This window comes from Neoarius graeffei, chromosome 13 (assembly GCF_027579695.1).
Source record: "Neoarius graeffei isolate fNeoGra1 chromosome 13, fNeoGra1.pri, whole genome shotgun sequence".
Classification (NCBI taxonomy): domain Eukaryota; kingdom Metazoa; phylum Chordata; class Actinopteri; order Siluriformes; family Ariidae; genus Neoarius; species Neoarius graeffei.
The window spans coordinates 37,621,989-37,642,592 of record NC_083581.1 but is presented as its reverse complement, the minus strand read 5'-3'; the positions used below and the strand labels follow the sequence as shown (position 1 = coordinate 37,642,592).

At 43.2% G+C, this 20,604-nt stretch overlaps 1 protein-coding gene across 3 annotated transcripts in view; it reads left to right on the top strand.

Annotated features, from left to right (window-relative positions):
- The window catches only part of LOC132896672 (NACHT, LRR and PYD domains-containing protein 12-like), a 32,380-nt gene that overhangs the window by 6,330 nt on the left and 5,446 nt on the right, over positions 1-20,604 (top strand). The window contains exons 3-13 of one of the 3 annotated variants that reach the window (XM_060937666.1): positions 7,028-7,138; positions 7,235-7,339; positions 7,433-7,543; positions 7,652-7,721; positions 10,335-10,533; positions 10,625-12,413; positions 12,546-12,719; positions 17,689-17,856; positions 17,952-18,125; positions 19,618-19,791; positions 19,896-20,069. In XM_060937666.1, coding sequence (XP_060793649.1) covers positions 7,028-7,138; positions 7,235-7,339; positions 7,433-7,543; positions 7,652-7,721; positions 10,335-10,533; positions 10,625-12,413; positions 12,546-12,719; positions 17,689-17,856; positions 17,952-18,125; positions 19,618-19,791; positions 19,896-20,069 — 3,249 coding nt within the window. Of the gene's footprint in view, positions 1-7,027; positions 7,139-7,231; positions 7,340-7,432; positions 7,544-7,651; positions 7,722-10,334; positions 10,534-10,624; positions 12,414-12,545; positions 12,720-17,688; positions 17,857-17,951; positions 18,126-19,617; positions 19,792-19,895; positions 20,070-20,604 lie in introns of all 3 variants that reach the window. The other 2 variants (XM_060937667.1, XM_060937665.1) reach the window with 2 other exon arrangements.

Genomic DNA, 20,604 nt, shown 5'->3' with positions numbered 1-20,604 from the left:
CCCCGGGGCTGGCGAGGGCCTTTCTGTGCGGAGTTTGCATGTTCTCCCCGTGTCCGCGTGGGTTTCCTCCGGGTGCTCCGGTTTCCCCCACAGTCCAAAGACATGCAGGTTAGGCTAACTGGTGACTCTAAATTGACCGTAGGTGTGAATGTGAGTGTGAATGGTTGTCTGTGTCTATGTATCAGCCCTGTGATGACCTGGCGACTTGTCCAGGGTGTACCCCGCCTTTCGCCCGTAGTCAGCTGGGATAGGCTCCAGCTTGCCTGCGACCCTGTAGAACAGGATAAAGTGGCTAGAGATAATGAGATAAGATGTTTTGCTTCATCTCATTTTTTACTGGTCATATTTTACACCGAGTCAGTAGCAGCGGCGGGGGGGGGGGCGGTGGCAACCGCCCCCCCAAAAAAAAATTATGTTGGGGGGCTGCGTCTGTGCCCCCCCCAAGTTACAATGGGAGTCCTTTGACTATTTACAAGGAAGAAAAGAAGAGAGTAGTGTGAATAAACAGCCCGCTGCGCACCTTTGTTTTCCCTTATCAAATCCCACTGCGTCCCTTCATCCTGGCGCTCCAGCGGCATCTGCAACATCTGAAAGAGCTTTCTCCACCTTGAAAAGGGTGTTGACATACCTTCAGTCTTTGATGACCAAACAACGACTTAATAGCTGTACACTGCTACATGTACATAAAGATATTGTGGACACCATGGACTTGAATCCTATTGCTGCTGCCTTCTAGTCTTTCAATTACGAGAGAATGCGCTACTTTGGTTCCTTCAATTAAGCAAGGTATATTTGAGTGTTGTATGTGTATTTACTCACATGTAAACACAGTAGAAAATACAACCCCGATTTCAAAAAAGTTGGGACAAAGTACAAATTGTCAATAAAAACGGAATGCAATAATTTACAAATCTCAAAAACTGATATTGTATTCACAATAGAACATAGACAACATATCAAATGTCGAAAGTGAGACATTTTGAAATTTCATGCCAAATATTGGCTCATTTGAAATTTCATGACAGCAACACATCTCAAAAAAGTTGGGACAGGGGCAATAAGAGGCTGGAAAAGTTAAAGGTACAAAAAAGGAACAGCTGGAGGACCAAATTGCAACTCATTAGGTCAATTGGAAATAGGTCATTAACATGACTGGGTATAAAAAGAGCATCTTGGAGTGGCAGCGGCTCTCAGAAGTAAAGATGGGAAGAGGATCACCAATCCCCCTAATTCTGCGCCGACAAATAGTGGAGCAATATCAGAAAGGAGTTCGACAGTGTAAAATTGCAAAGAGTTTGAACATATCATCATCTACAGTGCATAATATCATCAAAAGATTCAGAGAATCTGGAAGAATCTCTGTGCGTAAGGGTCAAGGCCGGAAAACCATACTGGGTGCCCGTGATCTTCGGGCCCTTAGACGGCACTGCATCACATACAGGCATGCTTCTGTATTGGAAATCACAAAATGGGCTCAGGAATATTTCCAGAGAACATTATCTGTGAACACAATTCACTGTGCCATCCGCCGTTGCCAGCTAAAACTCTATAGTTCAAAGAAGAAGCCGTATCTAAACATGATCCAGAAGTGCAGACGTCTTCTCTGGGCCAAGGCTCATTTAAAATGGACTGTGGCAAAGTGGAAAACTGTTCTGTGGGTCAGACAAATCAAAATTTGAAGTTCTTTATGGAAATCAGGGACGCCGTGTCATTCGGACTAAAGAGGAGAAGGACGACCCAAGTTGTTATCAGCGCTCAGTTCAGAAGCCTGCATCTCTGATGGTATGGGGTTGCATTAGTGCGTGTGGCATGGGCAGCTTACACATCTGGAAAGACACCATCAATGCTGAAAGGTATATCCAGGTTCTCGAGCAACATATGCTCCCATCCAGACGACGTCTTTTTCAGGGAAGACCTTGCATTTTCCAACATGGCAATGCCAAACCACATACTGCATCAATTACAGCATCATGGCTGCGTAGAAGAAGGGTCCGGGTACTGAACTGGCCAGCCTGCAGTCCAGATCTTTCACCCATAGAAAACATTTGGCGCATCATAAAACGGAAGATACGACAAAAAAGACCTAAGACAGTTGAGCAACTAGAATCCCACATTAGACAAGAATGGGTTAACATTCCTATCCCTAAACTTGAGCAACTTGTCTCCTCAGTCCCCAGACGTTTACAGACTGTTGTAAAGAGAAAAGGGGATGTCTCACAGTGGCAAACATGGCCTTGTCCCAACTTTTTTGAGATGTGTTGTTGTCATGAAATTTAAAATCACCTAATTTTTCTCTTTAAATGATACATTTTCTCAGTTTAAACATTTGAAATGTCATCTATGTTCTATTCTGAATAAAATATGGAATTTTGAAACTTCCACATCATTGCATTCCGTTTTTATTTACAATTTGTACTTTGTCCCAACTTTTTTGGAATCGGGGTTGTACCAAACCCATGGTAAGAGGGTGTTATCCTCTCAACGATACCAAGTAGACGTAATTACGTTATAGTATAATTGGTTCTGTTTCATATAGAAAAAAAAATACATGGATGTATTTGTATATATATAAAATGTACTCTAATAGAGACATTAAAAACTTAACTTTACCAAAATTTGCCTCTTAAAATGTGGGAAACAGCATTTTAGAGGGTTAAAATTCCAAAATTTTTCAGGGGGGCATGCCCCCTTACCCCCCTAGATTTGGCACGCCTTTGGCGCTTGACACGTCGCCCCCCCCATCCAAAACTTCCTGCCACCACCTCTGTGAGTCAACAGTTTATTATAGCTACACTGTCATGAACGTATATAGGTGCACATTGTAGACATACAATTACAAAAAACACTGCAAGGCATCCAGCGCTGTACCAGTTACATTCATGGCAGCACTTAATATACTACCATGTTGGAAGGAAGATTGACCATTTTAGCCATCAAGTTGGTCTAAAGTAGGAAGGCAGAACATGGTACTGTTGTTCCTCTGGAAATTGGATACACCAGCACACAGTTGTCTCCTATAAGCCGCCTTTCAAATGTGGATAAAATGTATGTTTGATGACCATCTTCGTTTGTCTAGTCTGTCATGTTGTCTTGCATCCATTGCTTACATGCATCATAGCTTTTTAGTAGTTTGGTGTGGTAAAAAAAAAAGAAAAAATCAAAGATTTCTGGCTGCGAACCCCACTTCTTGCCTCCCTTCTTTGTTCATGAACTGGTTAAATGTCAGTTTGTCAGAGTGCAGGCACTTATGGATGTAAATGCAGAGGAGAGCGGGGAAGCAGACTGTCGACAAAGTCAAAACGATAGACAAAACTCAAGGTCAGGAAACAAGCGAGGGTTGGTCGATCAGCAAACAACATAGAGGAGATGAGACAAAGAGCATAAACAAAGGAAGGCTAGCAAAGTTCAGCAGCTAGAGAAATACAAGGCTTTGTATGAACTGGGTAGATACAGAACAATACTTCGCGTTGGAGTGGAGTGTGAGAGTGGTTTATATGGACCCTTTTCACGTGACGTCACGACAAACGCGGCCGCCATTTTGGACGTGTACTACCAGTAGTTTACCACAGCCAGCACTGAGGAACGGCAGCAAAGAAAGTGTTTATTTTCAGCAAGACTTCCATCATGCCACTGTATTGTTGTGCACCTGGATGTAGTAACCATCAACAAACAAGGCAAGGGTTATCATTTTATCGGATCCCGGTAGATGCTGACCGACGGAGAAGATGGATAGCGGCATACCAGCGCTTGTGTAGTGACCACTTTGTTGGAGGTAAGACGAATAAAATTAGCCAGAAAAGGCATTACATTGGTGTTAACATTCTGTGGCGGCGAGTGTGTAACCAAATAGGCTAAAATAACCCATTGTAACCTCTGTTCTTCTGTAGTAGCTATTAGTTAGCGTTGTGTTCCTTTGCTGTTGGTAGACTGTAGGACAGATCAGAGGCAGTGTCCTACAAACAGCGCTTAATTTGAGGGGGAGCAAGCCGGAGCGCGCTCTGGAACCTCGGGCGTTGGCTCCGGCAGCTATTTACACTGGATCCGGTGATCCAACACCTCTTTTGACTATGTAACAAAAAAAATTAATAATAATAATAATTAAATAAAAAAATGCAAGTTTATTTAGTGTTAATGTCTGATTTTGATATCTGTCTTGTTGGTGATTTCTCTCATGAAACGACATCCACAAAATATCTGCAGCTGAACTTAATTTGCAGTGTTATTACAAAACATGCCCAGAAGCGCAGCGCCGTGCCCCCCTCCCCTCCCCTCCCCTTTTCCCGCACCGGAGCTGCTCATCCTCTGCGCTCCGGACCTCCCACTTTACAAATTAAGCACTGCCTACAAATACCGGTAAGTGTTCAAAATAAGAGGAACATGTATTTGTCTCTTAAATCCAGGCCGTTCCCTGTAATCTGTCACAACGGTTGGAGAAAGTAATGGCAACTAGTGAGTGCACAAACCGTAGAAGGTAAACTGTACACAGCGCCAGGGCAGTGTGATGGTATGTCTACTTTTAGATTGTGTTAGCTTATCAATGAACACACTCGTCACTCGATGAGTTTCACGTCTTTACGACGGATACTTAAATGTGTGTTAGGTATTATTGTTGCAGTCTAAGCAGTCATTGTAGCAGCTAGATGAGCGAGAACCGAAAGGGTCTGTGCCATAAACCGTTATTTCTGTACGGCGTTGCTAATGTGTCGTTACTGTTGTTATTTCTCCCTCTGCTCGCCCTGTAAATGCCCTACGTCGCTGGATAGCGAAGGTGTTTTCTGCATCTCGCTCCTTTTTCTTGTATGTTCTCCGTTTGTCGCCTTCCTCGCATTCAAACCAATTCGAGCCGAAGTCCGCTACATGTCCAAAATGGTGGTCGCGTTTACGAAGGTCACGTGACTGAAAAGGGTCTATAGGAGAGAGGCTAATTGAGGAAATGAGTGTCAGCTGTAGTTAATATTCGGGAGACAGAGGGCGCTGTGAGTCTTGGGGATTGTAGTGTTGAATGTCCATGTTTGTAGTTCGAGTGTCGACAGCAAGTTTACTGACACAGTTCATAAGAATCATCCACCAACAAAGTAATAACCTCTCAGTGGTGGTCCCTTCCCGCTAATAGATACAGGTACATAGTATTATGTACTTACTGACTGAATGGGAGGGACGGAGGGGAAAATATTTGGCTCAAGGTCATGCCGTACAGACCGAACGCAGCAATGTCTGTACAAATGACCAAGAGCTAAATATTTTCCCGTCAACCCAACCTAAGACAGTCAATAAGCATTTTATCATATGACTTTTTTAACTAACATACAGAGTGGAAAATGATGAACAATGGTGTGCGAAAAGCAAACCAATCAATTTTTATCTCCCACTGGCTGAAAGGGCCGAAGGGGGATTATGTCGTGGCGATGTCCGTCCGTCTGCTTGTCCGTCAGTCCATCCATCCCGGGAAGGGTACTCACCTTCTGAAATCAACTCCTTTCACAATTTTTGGAGGAATTTCATGAAACTTGATAGGATTCTTTGTTATATGTCGGTAATATGCATATTGCAATTTTGTTCAATTCTGTCGCATTTTATCAGAGTTATGGCACAGTTCCCAGCGGGGGATATTGTGCTCTCAGAGCACTCTTGTTATTATTTGATTGACACCAAACCATTTATATGCTGAATCGCCTTTGCACAAGTTTGAAATAACAGTTTGAGTTCTATAAAATACAACTGAATGTACTGTTCTCTCAAAATGAAAACGACTTTAAGATAACATCATTCGTAAAAGTCAGTTCAAACTCGGCTCAGCTAATCAATACAAGCCTATTAAGTCTCCACAAAAGAACTTTGATTTGAAAACAAAATAGAATCGAGTCAATAGTTGAGTCATTAGGTCTGTGTCTGATGAATCATCCAGATAATCAAATTCACTTTCACTGTGCTCAGTTTTGTTGCTCATTTTTCAAAGTAACGATTCAGAACAAAATGAAAACGGTGGAAGCAAGGGAAATGGGTCTGGGGCCACATACGTTTTTTTCCGGACCGGATTCAAAAATCCGTATCTGCCCAGTCACGTGACTTTTCCCAATGGTTTTATTAAGAGCACACGCAGGTCTGTATGGGTCATATGATAACAGTAATTATAGACCTACACTCTCAGAAAATAAAGTACATTATTGTACCTTTAGGGGTACAATGGCTTGTCACTGGGGAAGTACCCTCTAAGGTACTTATTTGTACAGTACCCTTTACACTACCGTTCAAAAGTTTGGGGTCACTTTGAAATGTCCTTATTTTTGAAAGGAAAGCACTGTTCTTTTCAATGAAGATCACTTTAAACTAATCAGAAATCCACTCTATACATTGCTAATGTGGTAAATGACTATTCTAGCTGCAAATGTGTGGTTTTTGGTGCAATATCTCCATAGGTGTATAGAGGCCCATTTCCAGCAACTCTCACTCCAGTGTTGTAATGGTACAATGTGTTTGCTCATTGCCTCAGAAGGCTAATGGATGATTAGAAAACCCTTGTACAATCATGTTAGCACAGCTGAAAACAGTTGAGCTCTTTAGAGAAGCTATAAAACTGACCTTCCTTTGAGCAGATTGAGTTTCTGGAGCATCACATTTGTGGGGTCGATTAAATGCTCAAAATGGCCAGAAAAATGTCTTGACTATATTTTCTATTCATTTTACAACTTATGGTGGTAAATAAAAGTGTGACTTTTCATGGAAAACACAAAATTGTCTGGGTGACCCCAAACTTTTGAACGGTAGTGTATATACTGCTTGGGAACATAATGTACCTTTTTGGCTCTTAAAAGGTACACATGGTTACCTTGAGGTACAATAATGAGCCCTAGGGGGGTATATTAGTGTAGATTGTACCTTAGGGGACAGAAATGGACTCCTACTGTACCCCTATTTCTGACAGTGTACAATGTTTACTTAGAACATTAGTGTACCTGGTAAAATGTCAATTACATGAGTTACTTAATGTTTGCCACTGGAAGTAAATCAATTCTATTCTATGTTTAAGGGCCTCTCTACACACAAGGAGCTCATCTCCCCCAAGCTGTGTGTCCATAAGGAGTCACTACTCAATGGATCCACCAGTCAAATTTAAAGATGGAGGACCTACCGAACAAATGTACCGTCCATGTTTGTTTTAGATAGAGTCATTTCCTTCCCGTGGTTGATTTTAAGGTTATTTACACATGGCTGTTCTCTGTCTTTTCTTAAGTAGGGGAACGGAGGAAAGCTCGTGTGCTCCCAGTTGTGTGTCCATAAGGAGTCACCACTCAATGGATCCGCCAATGAAATTTAAAGATGGAGGACCTACCGAACAAATGTACCATCCATGTTTGTTTTAGATAGAGTCATTTCCTTCCCGTGGTTGATTTTAAGGTTATTTACACATGGCTGTTCTCTGTCTCTTCTTAAGTAGGGGAACGGAGGAAAGCTCATGTGCTCCCAGTGGTCTGTCCATAAAGAGTGACCAATCGATGGATCCATTAGCCTCTTTCAAGGAGTCAGAGTTGTTTGTTGATGAAAGGTTGCATTATGGTTGTATTAATTTACATGCAATGTTCTCCTATAAATGATGATAACTTACAAATATTAATCAATCTGTTCTCAGTTTACACTTTGTCTTCCTTTATAGGGACCATCCAGGAAGATCAGTCACACAATCTGACCAGCGTGACCAGTTGTATCTTTCTGCCACATTAAGGGTAAAGCTGTTAAAGCTTGTTTATGCCTTTTGAGGAGAAACGAAATGTTGACAGACGACCACACATTGTTCAATCAAAGTACAGATTACACAAAAGGACAGACCAAAGTTTAATGTTTTTATTTTTTGAATGAATAACACCGTTTCAGTTTGCCATGTTTGGTATTTGGAGGAGTATAGCATTACAGACTTGAAGAAAAATGTCATGAATGCAGCTGCATATTTATCTACAGTTTTCACCACATCATTCTTATTTTCCCATATTCCTCTATTATTTATGTCTAATTTAATGTATTTAAAAGTAGACGGCCTTTCGATATCATAAAATCGGTGAAATTTAGTTCCCACTGAAATTCGTTCATTGGGATATATATTTATTTCTGTAATATATATAACAGGCCATTCTGTGGCTGGGAAGTTATTTAAAGTAGTTTTAGAATTTGAAAATCGCCTTTGCATGTAACGATGAATACTAACATTTGTAGTATATTACAAAAAAAATCACTAGAAAATGTTTATCCGTAATGATTTTATAGAGGATTTTCTGCGATAGCCCACGAGCAAAACATCGCGCCGCGATCACGTGACCGATGACGTAGTAAATTGACAAGCTAGACAGCTCACTTCCTGTACATACTGTGACTGTGAGTGACAATTCGCGGATCTACAGATTATTTCCACTCGCGGATCTACGGATTATTTCCACTGTATACGATGGTAAAAAAGTGTGTCGCGTACGGCTGTTCTAAAACCAACAAAGACGGAGTATCTCTGCATCAGATCCCTGATCCTGATCAGAATAATGGATACGATCTCGCTGAGTGGAACCGGCAAGTAAAGTGGACGATGGCAGACTGGTGCTAGCTGAAGGCTAGTGCACATATTTATGCTGGTGAGTGTAAAGGGAAAAGTGGTTTTTATAGTCCATGGGAGAATCTTGAGGCGCGCTTTGAACGAGCTTCCCGAACCTTTAGGACAATTAAAGGGTTCTTTAACTAAACAAGAACTAGACGATCCCTGGACGAGTTCCTGCTTTGCACTTCTACGATACAGCCGTGACTGTCCCCATTCAGGCCCGCATTTTTCTTCTCCCCAAGCTCCGAACGCACACAAAGCAGACTTTGACAGCTGCAGTCATTTCCGTGTTGTTGGAAAGGCCGCTTGAACGCCATCGGTTCGCCCCAAATATACTGCCGATCACGACACACATTTCGGCCCAGACCTCTGATTTAGTAGAAAAAATGTTGTGCATCGACTCACCTCGACTGGAACACGATTCACTTTCGTCTTCAGACGCAATTTCGTCTGAATAATCGCTGTCTGATTCACTCATTTCGCTTGTGTTTATACTGGATGCTGCCATCCTGGTCAATTTACTACGTCATCGGTCACGTGACTCCCGACTGGGATTTCCAGGAAATGCTTCCCAGAAGCTCGGTTTTGTCGCTCAAATACACCCCTTTGATGGGGAAATTTTTTATTTTTAATTTGCATACATTGAATATATACCCTTATACTACATTTTCATCAATAGTGGGTTCTAAAATTCTAGAACTACTTTAATTTGAGGGAATTCCCGAGCAAATAATGTGCATGAAATTGCTCGCTTCGTGCAGTCAAGCAGACAGAGGAAGTCCGTGTGCACATGCGCAGGTTTATCTTCTTCTTCTTCTTCTTTTCCTTCTTCTTTTGGGTTTTCCATCATGTGGCATCCACAGTGTTGCATTAGATTAGATTAGATTCACTTTATTCATCCCACATCGGGGAAATTCACGTGTTACAGTAGCATTACTGCCATCTACAGGTTTATCTTGACCGTGCACTGACAGTTACATCATTCTGTCACTAAACAAACAGCTGATCACACCGAGGTGCTCGCTGACCGCCGATATTTATTAGTTTGGTCCTGCGTTTCCTTTCCTTTGCAACATAACGTCTTTTCTTCTCGCTTTCTGTTACTGTAGTCGGTCTTTCAAGTTTCATTCGCACACTCACATCCTCCATTTTTCTCTCCTGTTTCAAATTTGTATCCCACAATGCCTTGCGCAAACAGGGAAAGCCCAGCACGTGATGCATGACTGTAGCAAGATTCTGATGTGGGTGGAGCACAGAAGCACGGCAGGCGGTTGTTTGCGACTTTGATTATTCTCTTTATTGCTGCTTTTCAGCACACAACTCAGACTCTCTCTTACATACACACACAGGCTAGTAGCAAGCCCTCCGCCCCGACCTCCCCTTCTCACTCTCCTTTTATAGAGCGCGGTCACTGGAGGAGACACACAAACACATATTAATTGACAACAGGTGTAGTGACATGACCACTCACCTTCCCTGGCTCCGCCCTCCATTCACAGACCGATGCTCGGCCACCTCCCCACTACCACAATGATGTAGTATCTTGAATTGGGTCATGGTGAAGCAGGAAAAAATAGCTGAGAATTTAGGGCCACGTGGCCCTAAATTCATTAATTGTTCTATTTTAAAAAATAATAAAATTGGAAGTCTGTAGCATTCAGTCCACTAAACAAAAATAATTGGGCATCAGGGAAAATTCTTTTTATGACCAAAATTTGAAAAATCTGAAAGGCAGTCTACCTTTAATTGTTCATATTAGAGATTCGAGGTGAAGTTTATGAGTTTGATGGAACGGGAAATGAAGAAAATCAGCCAAATTCTCAGCCCAGTTTCCACTGCATCTGTGGAAAGTTCAGAGGAAGAGGACAGCAATGATGCCAGAGAAGCAGCTCTAAAGATCGCCCTGCACATTTTAAAAGGCATGAAAGAGCAAGACCTGGTTGAAAAGCTGACTAAATGTAAGATGGATGCTCTCCCATTATTAAAATCATGTAAAGTTAAACCACAGCCTGCTTGTTATATAATTAATGTTTTTCCCTTGTTATTTAGTGGAACGTGTATATACACTGCAGAAAAAACTTCAATCCAGCCTGAAGCGCAAGAGCGAGCATGTATTTGAAGGAATCGCTAAGCAAGGAAACCCGGCCCTTCTAAACAAGATTTACACTGAGCTGTACATCACCGAGGGTGGATGTGGAACCCTGAACGATGAGCATGAAGTGAGACAGATTGAGTCTTTGAACAGAGTTCCAGTGGCACAAGAGACACCTACCTGTATCAAATGCAATGAAATCTTTAAACCATTACCGGGACAAGACAAACGCATCAGGACCGTCCTGACCAATGGTGTAGCTGGCATCGGAAAAACCGTCTCTGTCCAGAAGTTTATCCTGGACTGGGCTGAAGGGAAAGCTAATCAAGATGTACATTTCTTGTTTCCGATGCCTTTTCGGGAGCTAAATCTCATGAGAGAAAAGCAACACACCATGGAGAAACTTCTTCACTGCTTTTTCAGTGAAATGAAAAACTTCCCATTCTCAGAACTTGAAAACTACAAGGTGGTTTTCATCTTTGATGGTTTGGATGAATGTCGACTTGCTCTAAACTTCAAAAACTACGAAAGATGTTCGGAAATAACAAAACCAATGTCACTGGATGTTCTTCTGACAAACCTTATAACAGGGAATCTGCTTCCATCTTCTCTGCTCTGGATCACTTCCCGACCAGCAGCCACCAACCAGTTACCTGCTACCTGCATTGACCAAGTAACGGAGGTGAGAGGATTCAATGACCTCCAAAAAGAGGAGTACTTCCGCAAGAGAATAAGTGACCAGAGTTTGGCCAACAAGATAATCCTTCATGTGAAGTCCTCCAGAAGCCTTCATATCATGTGCCATATTCCTGTCTTCTGCTGGATCTCTGCCAGGGTGCTTGAAAGATGGTTGGGGGATGCAGAGAATCACCACATGCCCAAATCGCTGACTGAAATGTACACACATTTTTTGATCTTCCAGACAGTACAGGGAAATGAGAAATACACCGAAGGAAAAGACAAGCAGCTTTATTTGACCAAGGAAAACCTTATTTCGCTTGGAAAGCTAGCTTTCCAGCAACTCCACAAACGTGACTTGATCTTCTACGAAGAAGACTTACGGGAATGTGGCATTGGCATCAAGGAGGCATCCATCTATTCTGGAGTGTGCACGGAGATCTTCAGAGAGGAGTTTGCACTATACCAGAGAAAGGTCTACAGCTTTGTGCATTTGAGCTTCCAGGAATATCTTGCAGCTTTATTTGTGTACCTGTGCTGGGCTGGCGTCGCTGAATTTGACCAGTTTCAAGATCATAACTACCAGAAACTTTGCCTTAATTTAACAGTTTTCGATTTGCACAAGAGCGCAGTGGATATGGCTTTGTGCTCAAGGCACGGTTACCTAGACCTTTTCCTCAGATTCCTCCTTGGTCTGTCTCTGGAATCCAACCAGACCCTGTTGCACGATTTGCTGCCTAAGAAAGTGAGCACCGATCAGACCTTCAAGGAAACCGTGACCTACTTAAAGCTCAAGCTTGGGGAGAAGCTTTGGCCTGAGAGCGCTATTAACCTCTTCCACTGTCTGCAAGAGCTTAACGATCATTCTCTCGTACAGGAAGTTCAGACCTACCTAAACACGAACAGTCTCTCGGCAGCAGAGCTCTCACCAGCACAATGGTCAGCTCTGGTCTTTGTGTTGCTGACAGGTGAGAAAAACCTGGAGGTGTTTGATCTAAGAAAATACATCAAGTCAAACGAGGGATTCAAGCGGTTGAAACCTGTCGCCAGGGCATCCAGGACTGTCATGTTAGTATGATTATGTTTGCTAATGATGATTACGCATTAACAGTGCAGTAATTAGATGAGAGTTATATCAGAGACAAACTATTAGAAGATATAAGGGTGGTGTTTTAACCTTCAGCGTTTATGCTTTTTCAGATTATCTTCATGCAACCTTACAAAGGACATCTGTGCGTCACTGGCCAACGTTCTTGCTTCAAAGTCTTGTGCTATTACAGAGCTAGATTTAAGTTGCAATGAGCTGCAGGACAAAGGAGTGATGCAACTGTCCAGTGGATTGAAGAATCCAAACTGTCGCCTGGAGGTGCTGAAGTAAGAGCCTGCGTTATGTACTTCATGGGTTTTGAACCTCTCGTGGGTTCTCCACCCCACTTGTTTCATGATCTATGGGTTCTAGCTGTGACTAAACTCAACCTGATAACAAATCCAGGGGTGAGTTGGTTGCTCAGAGGGGCTGTTGGGGTTGCATCTCCCCATAGTGGCGACTGCAGGGGCTGCAGCCCACATAAGTCCCTAAGCCATCCTTTGTAAAACAAAAATGTCACACTTACAGCTGGCAGCCTTGACTACTTAAAGTATCATCCCTCATGCCTGTCTGAATGAGGTCTTTTGGGAAATTTAGTCCCAATCAGACATAATTCCATATTTTGCTGTGATTTAGGACAGTGTTGAAAATGGTACTGCAGCTAGCTACTACTGGGCATCACAATAATTTTGGTTTCACTTTTCCACTATTGTCATGTTGGGTACCATAAATACAGTCGACAATGGTTTGCATAAATATTCACACCCCTTGAACTTTTCCACATTTTGTAGTGTAATGTGGATGATCTCATCTCATCTCATTATCTCTAGCCGCTTTATCCTTCTACAGGGTCGCAGGCAAGCTGGAGCCTATCCCAGCTGACTACGGGCGAAAGGCGGGGTACACCCTGGACAAGTCGCCAGGTCATCACAGGGCTGACACATAGACACAGACAACCATTCACACTCACGTTCACACCTACGGTCAATTTAGAGTCACCAGTTAACCTAACCTGCATGTCTTTGGACTGTGGGGGAAACCGGAGCACCCGGAGGAAACCCACGCGGACACGGGGAGAACATGCAAACTCCGCACAGAAAGGCCCTCGCCGGCCACGGGGCTCGAACCCAGGACCTTCTTGCTGTGAGGCTAACCACTACACCACCGTGCCGCCCATGTGGATGATCATTCAAATTATTTTTTGCGCAATTTTGATCGGCACGGTGGTGTAGTGGTCAGCACCGTCGCCTCACAACAAGAAGGTTCTAAGTTCAAGCCCAGTCACTGATGGGGGCCTTTCTGTGTGGAGTTTGCATGTTCTCCCCGTGTCTGTGTGGGTTTCCTTCAGTGCTCCAGTTTCCCCCACAGTCCAAAGACATGCAGATTAGGTTAATTGGTGGCTCTAAATTGCCTATAGGTATGAACATCTGAGCTGTGTTCCGTGGTCAGACATGAGTAGTAAGGTGTCTGTCAGCGGTGCCTTTGTATGCCTTTGACCCGGCCATGTTGAGCTGAGTCCTTCATAATTCAGCTGCAAGAAAGGATGATTAGCCACCCCAAACTTCAACTTCAAAACACTGAAAAAATACAGCACAACTGAAACTGTGTCTAGAAGAGGCCATCCACAAAAAGGCAGTGACTGGGTAAGGAGGGGATTAGTCAGCTAAGCAAGGGATTTCTGATATCTAATTTCAATTAAATCCATTTCAGTTCCACTACAAAATGTGGGAAAGTTCATTGGGGTGAATACTTATGCAAACTGTGCAACATATACTCAGTTAGGAACAGAGCTGGACAGTAACAAAGTACATTTACTTGAGTACTGTACTTAAGTACACTTTTTGAGTATCTGTACTTTACTTGAGTATTATTTTTTCTGGAAACTTATGACTTTAACTTCACTACATTTGAACGACAAATATCGTACTTTTTACTCCACTACATTTCTATCAAGGTCCTCGTTACTCGCTACTATGAAGCGGCTTTGAAAGTGGATGTTTTTTTCTTTTCTTTTCTAAAACGTAGTTGTTTTTTCTGCAGGTGACACTGAGACAGCCTATCAGTAATCACTAGGGTCACGTCACGTCCATAGACTGTATAAAATCAAGTTCAATGATTTCTCCGCAGCATTATTTAAAGGTCCCATGGCATGGTGGTTTGTTGATGCTTTAAACGGGCTCGTGGAGGCTTCCGGATGTTATATCCGCAGCCTTTCTCGAAATGAACCCTCGGCACGTAAATATACCCTCCTGGGAGAAAGCCCCATTTCAGCGCTTTTCCCAGTGCGTCGTTTTGCTAATGAGAAGCAGGAGGCGGGGAAGGGTAGAGGGTGGGGGCGGGCCATGGGGGGAGGGGCTTGACCAAGCTGCACACAGACATACTCGCTGCTATCAGCGCCTGTAGCCATGCTGCTAAGACAAAACCCCGTTCTCCCTCGGACTCCTTTCGTAAACTCAACGTGACACAGAGAACAGAGAGTGAGAGTGTTCGGAGTGGTAGTTTACAAACGTATAATACCCTAGGCTTGAACACGCACTCCATAACCAAAGAGGATAGAAGCAGCAACTACAGCAACATATCGCTTATCCAACAGAAGACATGCATTGCGGAGCAATAGTCAAACATAAGCTCATAAGTTACAGTCAATTTCCAGACTAAACTCAGTTTAACAGAGCATGCTGCATGCTCTTTAGTTTTGTAGCGCAGAGTACCTGGCTAACTGCAGGAAGCAGTTAGCTGCACAGCTAATGTAGCCATTGCTAGGCTAACGCACCGATTTTAAAACACGGCAAAACGACCAGTTATACACTTACTTGTTCGGTGTTTGTTGCTGATGCGGCAGGGATGCTTGGTACAGACCCAGGCTTCAGTGACAGTTGATGTGCAAAACCTGCCCTGTACTGTCCCAAGTTGTGGAAACATTCCTCAGGAAAATGCTTCCGACAAACATACACCGTCTTAGGTAGACTCGACAGCGTATTATTGAAGTAAATAAAATTAAGCCACTGCATCTTCAGGGGCTCTCCCGTCGGCAGTAAAAACAGACTCTTTTCTATTGTCACATCCATGTACAGCGCAACTTCCATGTTTCGCTCGCTTAGGTGATGCCATGTTGTGTCTTCTATGGTCTCCTCACTACAACTGGGCGGGGCAATCCATACAGTGGGTGGGAATCCAGAGGGGGGGCGTGGGGATCATCTCCCTTGCTGACGTAGTAAAGGGAAGAGCTTATCAACGCGCCGTTTTGACGCGCCATTCTCAAATGTTGGGCATAGTTTGGTTTACACATTATGAAATTTCTAGTCACTGGGTTAAGAAGGTCAGAGGAACTCATTTTAACGTTAAAAAACCTCAGAAAGTGAAAATTTCATGCCATGGGACCTTTAACACGATCAGTTGATGGCAGAATGGAAGGAGGCGGTTCTTCTGGGGAATGCACGCACCCATGGCCGATGAACCCATGTTTCAGTTTTCTGAAAGGATTAACGATTCATTTCGTTTTAAATGTTTGCTTTGTTTGCTGAAAACGAACCACATCACGGCCTCCAAAAACTCGCCGTCCAACCTGCAGAAGCATACTGATGTATATAAAAGTTTTATCCCAAGAGAAAGCTTGCAGTGAAGTTGTCTGTGCCTTTAGAGCCAGCGATAACGTTGCAATAGCTATGCAGTCTGGTTAGTCAAATGACTTTCTATGGATTTGCCCACCAAGTTGCCATCGCCTTGTCCACAGCTAATGTTAACACATAGCTAGTTAACTTGGACACTGTTAGTTAGCATGTAAAAACAGAGTTATGCTAACATGAGTAACATTAATTTATCTGAAATCCTTTCAGAAATATGTTTCAGCATAATCTTGCCAAATAAACAGAATGTAGAAATCTTTCTTTTCTCGTAACATTAGCTACCCAGTATGATTTCGAGTTTGAAAAGCGTTTGCTAGCATGTCAGGTGGAGTTTCACTGACTAGCTAGCTTAATGTTAAACCACCATGATGGCACAGCATGCGTTCATTTTCTGAATTCACATTTCTGTCTTTGGTAATGGCATTAGGTTTCGTAAGCGTTGTGGCAATAATACAACGATGCGCTGACAGAAAATGTACTTTTAATACTTAAGTATTTTTAAAAGCAAGTACTTCAGTACTTTAACTTAAGTAAAAATTTGACTGTACAACTTTCACTTGTGGGTGGCACGGTGGTGTAGTGGTTAGTACTGTCGCCTCACAGCAAGAAGGTCCGGGTTTGAGCCCCGTGGCCGGCGAGGGCCTTTCTGTGCAGAGTTTGCATGTTCTCCCCGTGTCCGCGTGGGTTTCCTCCGGGTGCTCCGGTTTCCCCCACAGTCCAAAGACATGCAGGTTAGGTTAACTGGTGACTCTAAATTGACCGTAGGTGTGAATGTGAGTGTGAATGGTTGTCTGTGTCTATGTGTCAGCCCTGCGATGACCTGGCGACTTGTCCAGGGTGTACCCCGCCTTTCGCCCGTAGTCAGCTGGGATAGGCTCCAGCTTGCCTGCAACCCTGTAGAACAGGATAAAGCGGCTAGAGATAATGAGATGAGATGAGAACTTTCACTTGTATCGGAGTAACATTTGACCAGTGGGATCTGTACTTTGACTTAAGTAATGAAGTTGGGTACTTTGTCCACCTCTGGTTAGGAATGAATTTATAGTACCGATGTGAAATCAAACCTGGTACTCATATAATGATGCCCCTTCCCAAAAATTGATCCTGTTGGGCGGCAGGGTGGTGTAGTGGTTAGCACGGTCGCCTCACAGCAAGAAGGTTCTGGGTTTGAGCCCAGCGGCCGGCGGGGGCCTTTCTGTGTGGAGTTTGCATGTTCTCTCCATGTCTGCATGGGTTTCTTCCGGGTGCTCCGGTTTCCACCACAATCCAAAGACATGCAGTTAGGTTAATATGGGACGGCCTTGAGCTGAGGTGCCCTTGAGCGAGACACCTAACTCCCAATTGCTCCCCGGGTGCTGTTAGCATGGCTGCCCACTGCTCTGGGCATGTGTGTGTGTTCACTGCTTCAGATGGGTTAAATGCAGAGAGGAATTTCACAAGCGTGTGATGAATAAAGTTGTGCTTTCTTTTTTTCTTTCTGTGCACTGATGTGAGTCTTCAGGCCAAGTGCAAAAAAAAAAAAGGTTTGAGTTAATAAAGTGTTATTTGTCTAACAAGCATAACATTCTATTTATTTGAGCTTGAGTAGAGTATATAAATATATTATTGACTTTTTTGTCTTCTGTTCTAGACTGGCATTTTGCCATTTCAGAAGAACTGGCTGCACTTCTCTTGTTACTGCTCTCCAATCAAACCCTGGCCACCTGAGAGAGCTGGACCTGAGCTACAATCTTACAGGAAATGAAGCACTTACTGAGCTCCCGGCATTACTGCCCAACAGTAGGATCGAAACACTGAGGTGATGTATGAAAATTTTTTTCAGTTCCTTTATTTTGTTGTAATTCCAACATCTCAAATTATATTCTCATAGTACTCATAATGTATTTAATACAGGCTCGTGCATTGTAATCTCACAAAGGAATGGTGTCTTTTTCTGGCCTCGGCAGTAAGCGCCACACCGTGTCAACTTAAACATTTGGATTTGAGTGAGAACAGCATAGGGGACCTTGGAGCAGGAGTCTTTCCTGAGTTACTGGGCAATCAAAATTGCAAAATTCAATCCCTAAGGTAAGTCATACAGATGCTGAAAGCATAGACCCATCTGATTCTTTACAGCCAACTTCAGTCTGATTGAGCACTGGTCAGAACTGCGCCCAGGGAAACTCTCCAGACAATTTCAGGGACCCAGAGCCACAACATGCTGAATTTCACTGTTTCCTCCCTGGAACGAAGAAGTAGATAAGATTGAAAAAAGATGATACTCTCTCTCTGCCAGTAGGCACGATCTGAACCTAGGGTCAACCTTATGAATGATATACCCTCCAGTCTGGTCTAAGACAATCCCTAGTTTACTGTGAACATGCAGGTTCCCTATAGTCACTTTTACTATATGTATTTTTCCCTTATTTCTCTTATTTCCTTGGAGGCGAAGTGGCCAAGTGGTTAGAGCGCTTGACCACTAAGCAAACGGTCCCCGGTTCGAGCCTCGGCTCGACGGGGATCTTGGGCTCGCTCCCTGTCCACCCAGCAGTGAATGGGGACCTGGTGGAAACACTGGGGGAAGTAAGGCGGCGAGGAAAGGAACTGGCCACCCTACCTCACTATGCCGATGGCCCAGGACAAGTGCGCTCTCTAACAGGCACTCCCCCAATGTACGAATCGTATATGGGACCCTCTCTCTTCTTCTTAATTCCTTCTCCTATATTCTCATTTACACAATTCCCTTTTTTGTAGTCCTAGTTTCCTGAATTTGCTTTCCCCATATTCCCTCTGCCCTTTTCCTGCATTGGCCACTTCTTATCCTTTTCCTCCTGATTCTATTTTCCTTAATTCTCCTTTTGCATATTCTCCTTTCCCATAATCCCTTTCCTTGTATTTGCTTTTCCTGTACTTTCCTCTATTCAATTTCCCATTAGTTCAAGTTGCCATATTCCATTTTCTTGCATACCCTATTCCTTTATTCCCTTTTCCAGTATCCGTGTTTTCCTGTATTGGCTTTTCCATCCATCCATCCGTTATCTGTAGCCGCTTATCCTATCCAGGGTCGCGGGCAAGCTGGAGCCTATCCCAGCTGACTACGGGCGAAAGGCGGGGTACACCCTGGACAAGTCGCCAGGTCATCACAGGGCTGACACATAGACACAGACAACCATTCACACTCACATTCACACCTACGCTCAATTTAGAGTCACCAGTTAACCTAACCTGCATGTCTTTGGACTGTGGGGGAAACCGGAGCACCCGGAGGAAACCCACGCGGACACGGGGAGAACATGCAAACTCCACACAGAAAGGCCCTCGCCAGCCACGGGGCTCAAACCCAGAACCTTCTTGCTGTGAGGCAACAGTGCTAACCACTACACCACTGTGCTGCCATATTGACTATTCCATTTTCTGAATGCCCATTTTCCATATTCCCTTTTTCTGTATTTGTTTATCTCATATTTACTTTCCCTACATACCCTTTCCTCTTTTCCCACATTCTCATTTTCCCCTTTTACCCTTATTCCCTTTTCCCATGTTCTCTTTTCTGAAAGTCTTTTTCTGAATTATTTTCCAGGCTGGCAAAATGTAACCTTACTTGGAAAAGCAGTAACATGCTAGAACATGCGTCCAGCTCGACATCCTGGTGTCTCAGATCCCTCGACTTGAGTGATAATGACCTGCAGGACTCAGGAGTAAAACAACTTGCTTATGAAATAGAAAAGCCAGCATGCAAATTAGAGGAATTAAGGTTTATATAATATCCTTTAACATATCATAAGACTTTTATTAAGGTGCATTTTGTGTCTGTCTATGAGAAGATCAAGGACTTGAGAGACCTTTCTCTGTCTTCAGGCTCTCGTGTTGCGGATTCACTGAGAAAGGATTCTCAGCCCTGGCTTCAGCTCTGAGATTAAACCCCACATGCCTGAAAGAACTGGATGTAAGTAAGAATTTCCCTGGCAAGACAGCAATGGAGCAGCTGTGTGCAGCTGTAAGACAGTCCACCTGCACTCTTCAAACGTTGTGGTGAGCACTGCACATCAATTTTATATTGCAGCTGTAAAAAAAAAAAAGTCAGAGTACCTCTTTATAGGAATCATTAACAGCTGATGTCAAAACTGAAATAAACAGAAAGAAAGCACTCAACACGATAAGTGACCAGAAGTTTAAAAATAGCCAAATTCAAAGTACAATTATTCAAGTATTTTTCACATTAATCCACTTTCAAAATTAAAAGTACAAAACCGTACTTTTTCTTGGCGCAGTACCATCAGTGGTGTATATTTTTCAGCTTAAGTATGTATCTTTCAGCTTTAATAATAATTAAAGTTACATCATTTGACCTTCAAGGAGATACGCAGAGCCTTTATTTTTAAATACATTTCTGAGTGGATAGTATCTCCATCCTTGACTCTTGTATGCTGCATAATTGGGAATAAAAAAATATACATTTTTGAGAGTTAAAATCGACCGCAAAGTTGGCATTCGAGCTGCCCCGCTGAGCCAGCCAGCCCTGGGTGGGTGACGTCACAGCGGGAACCGGTGCTATAGACCAAAGCCA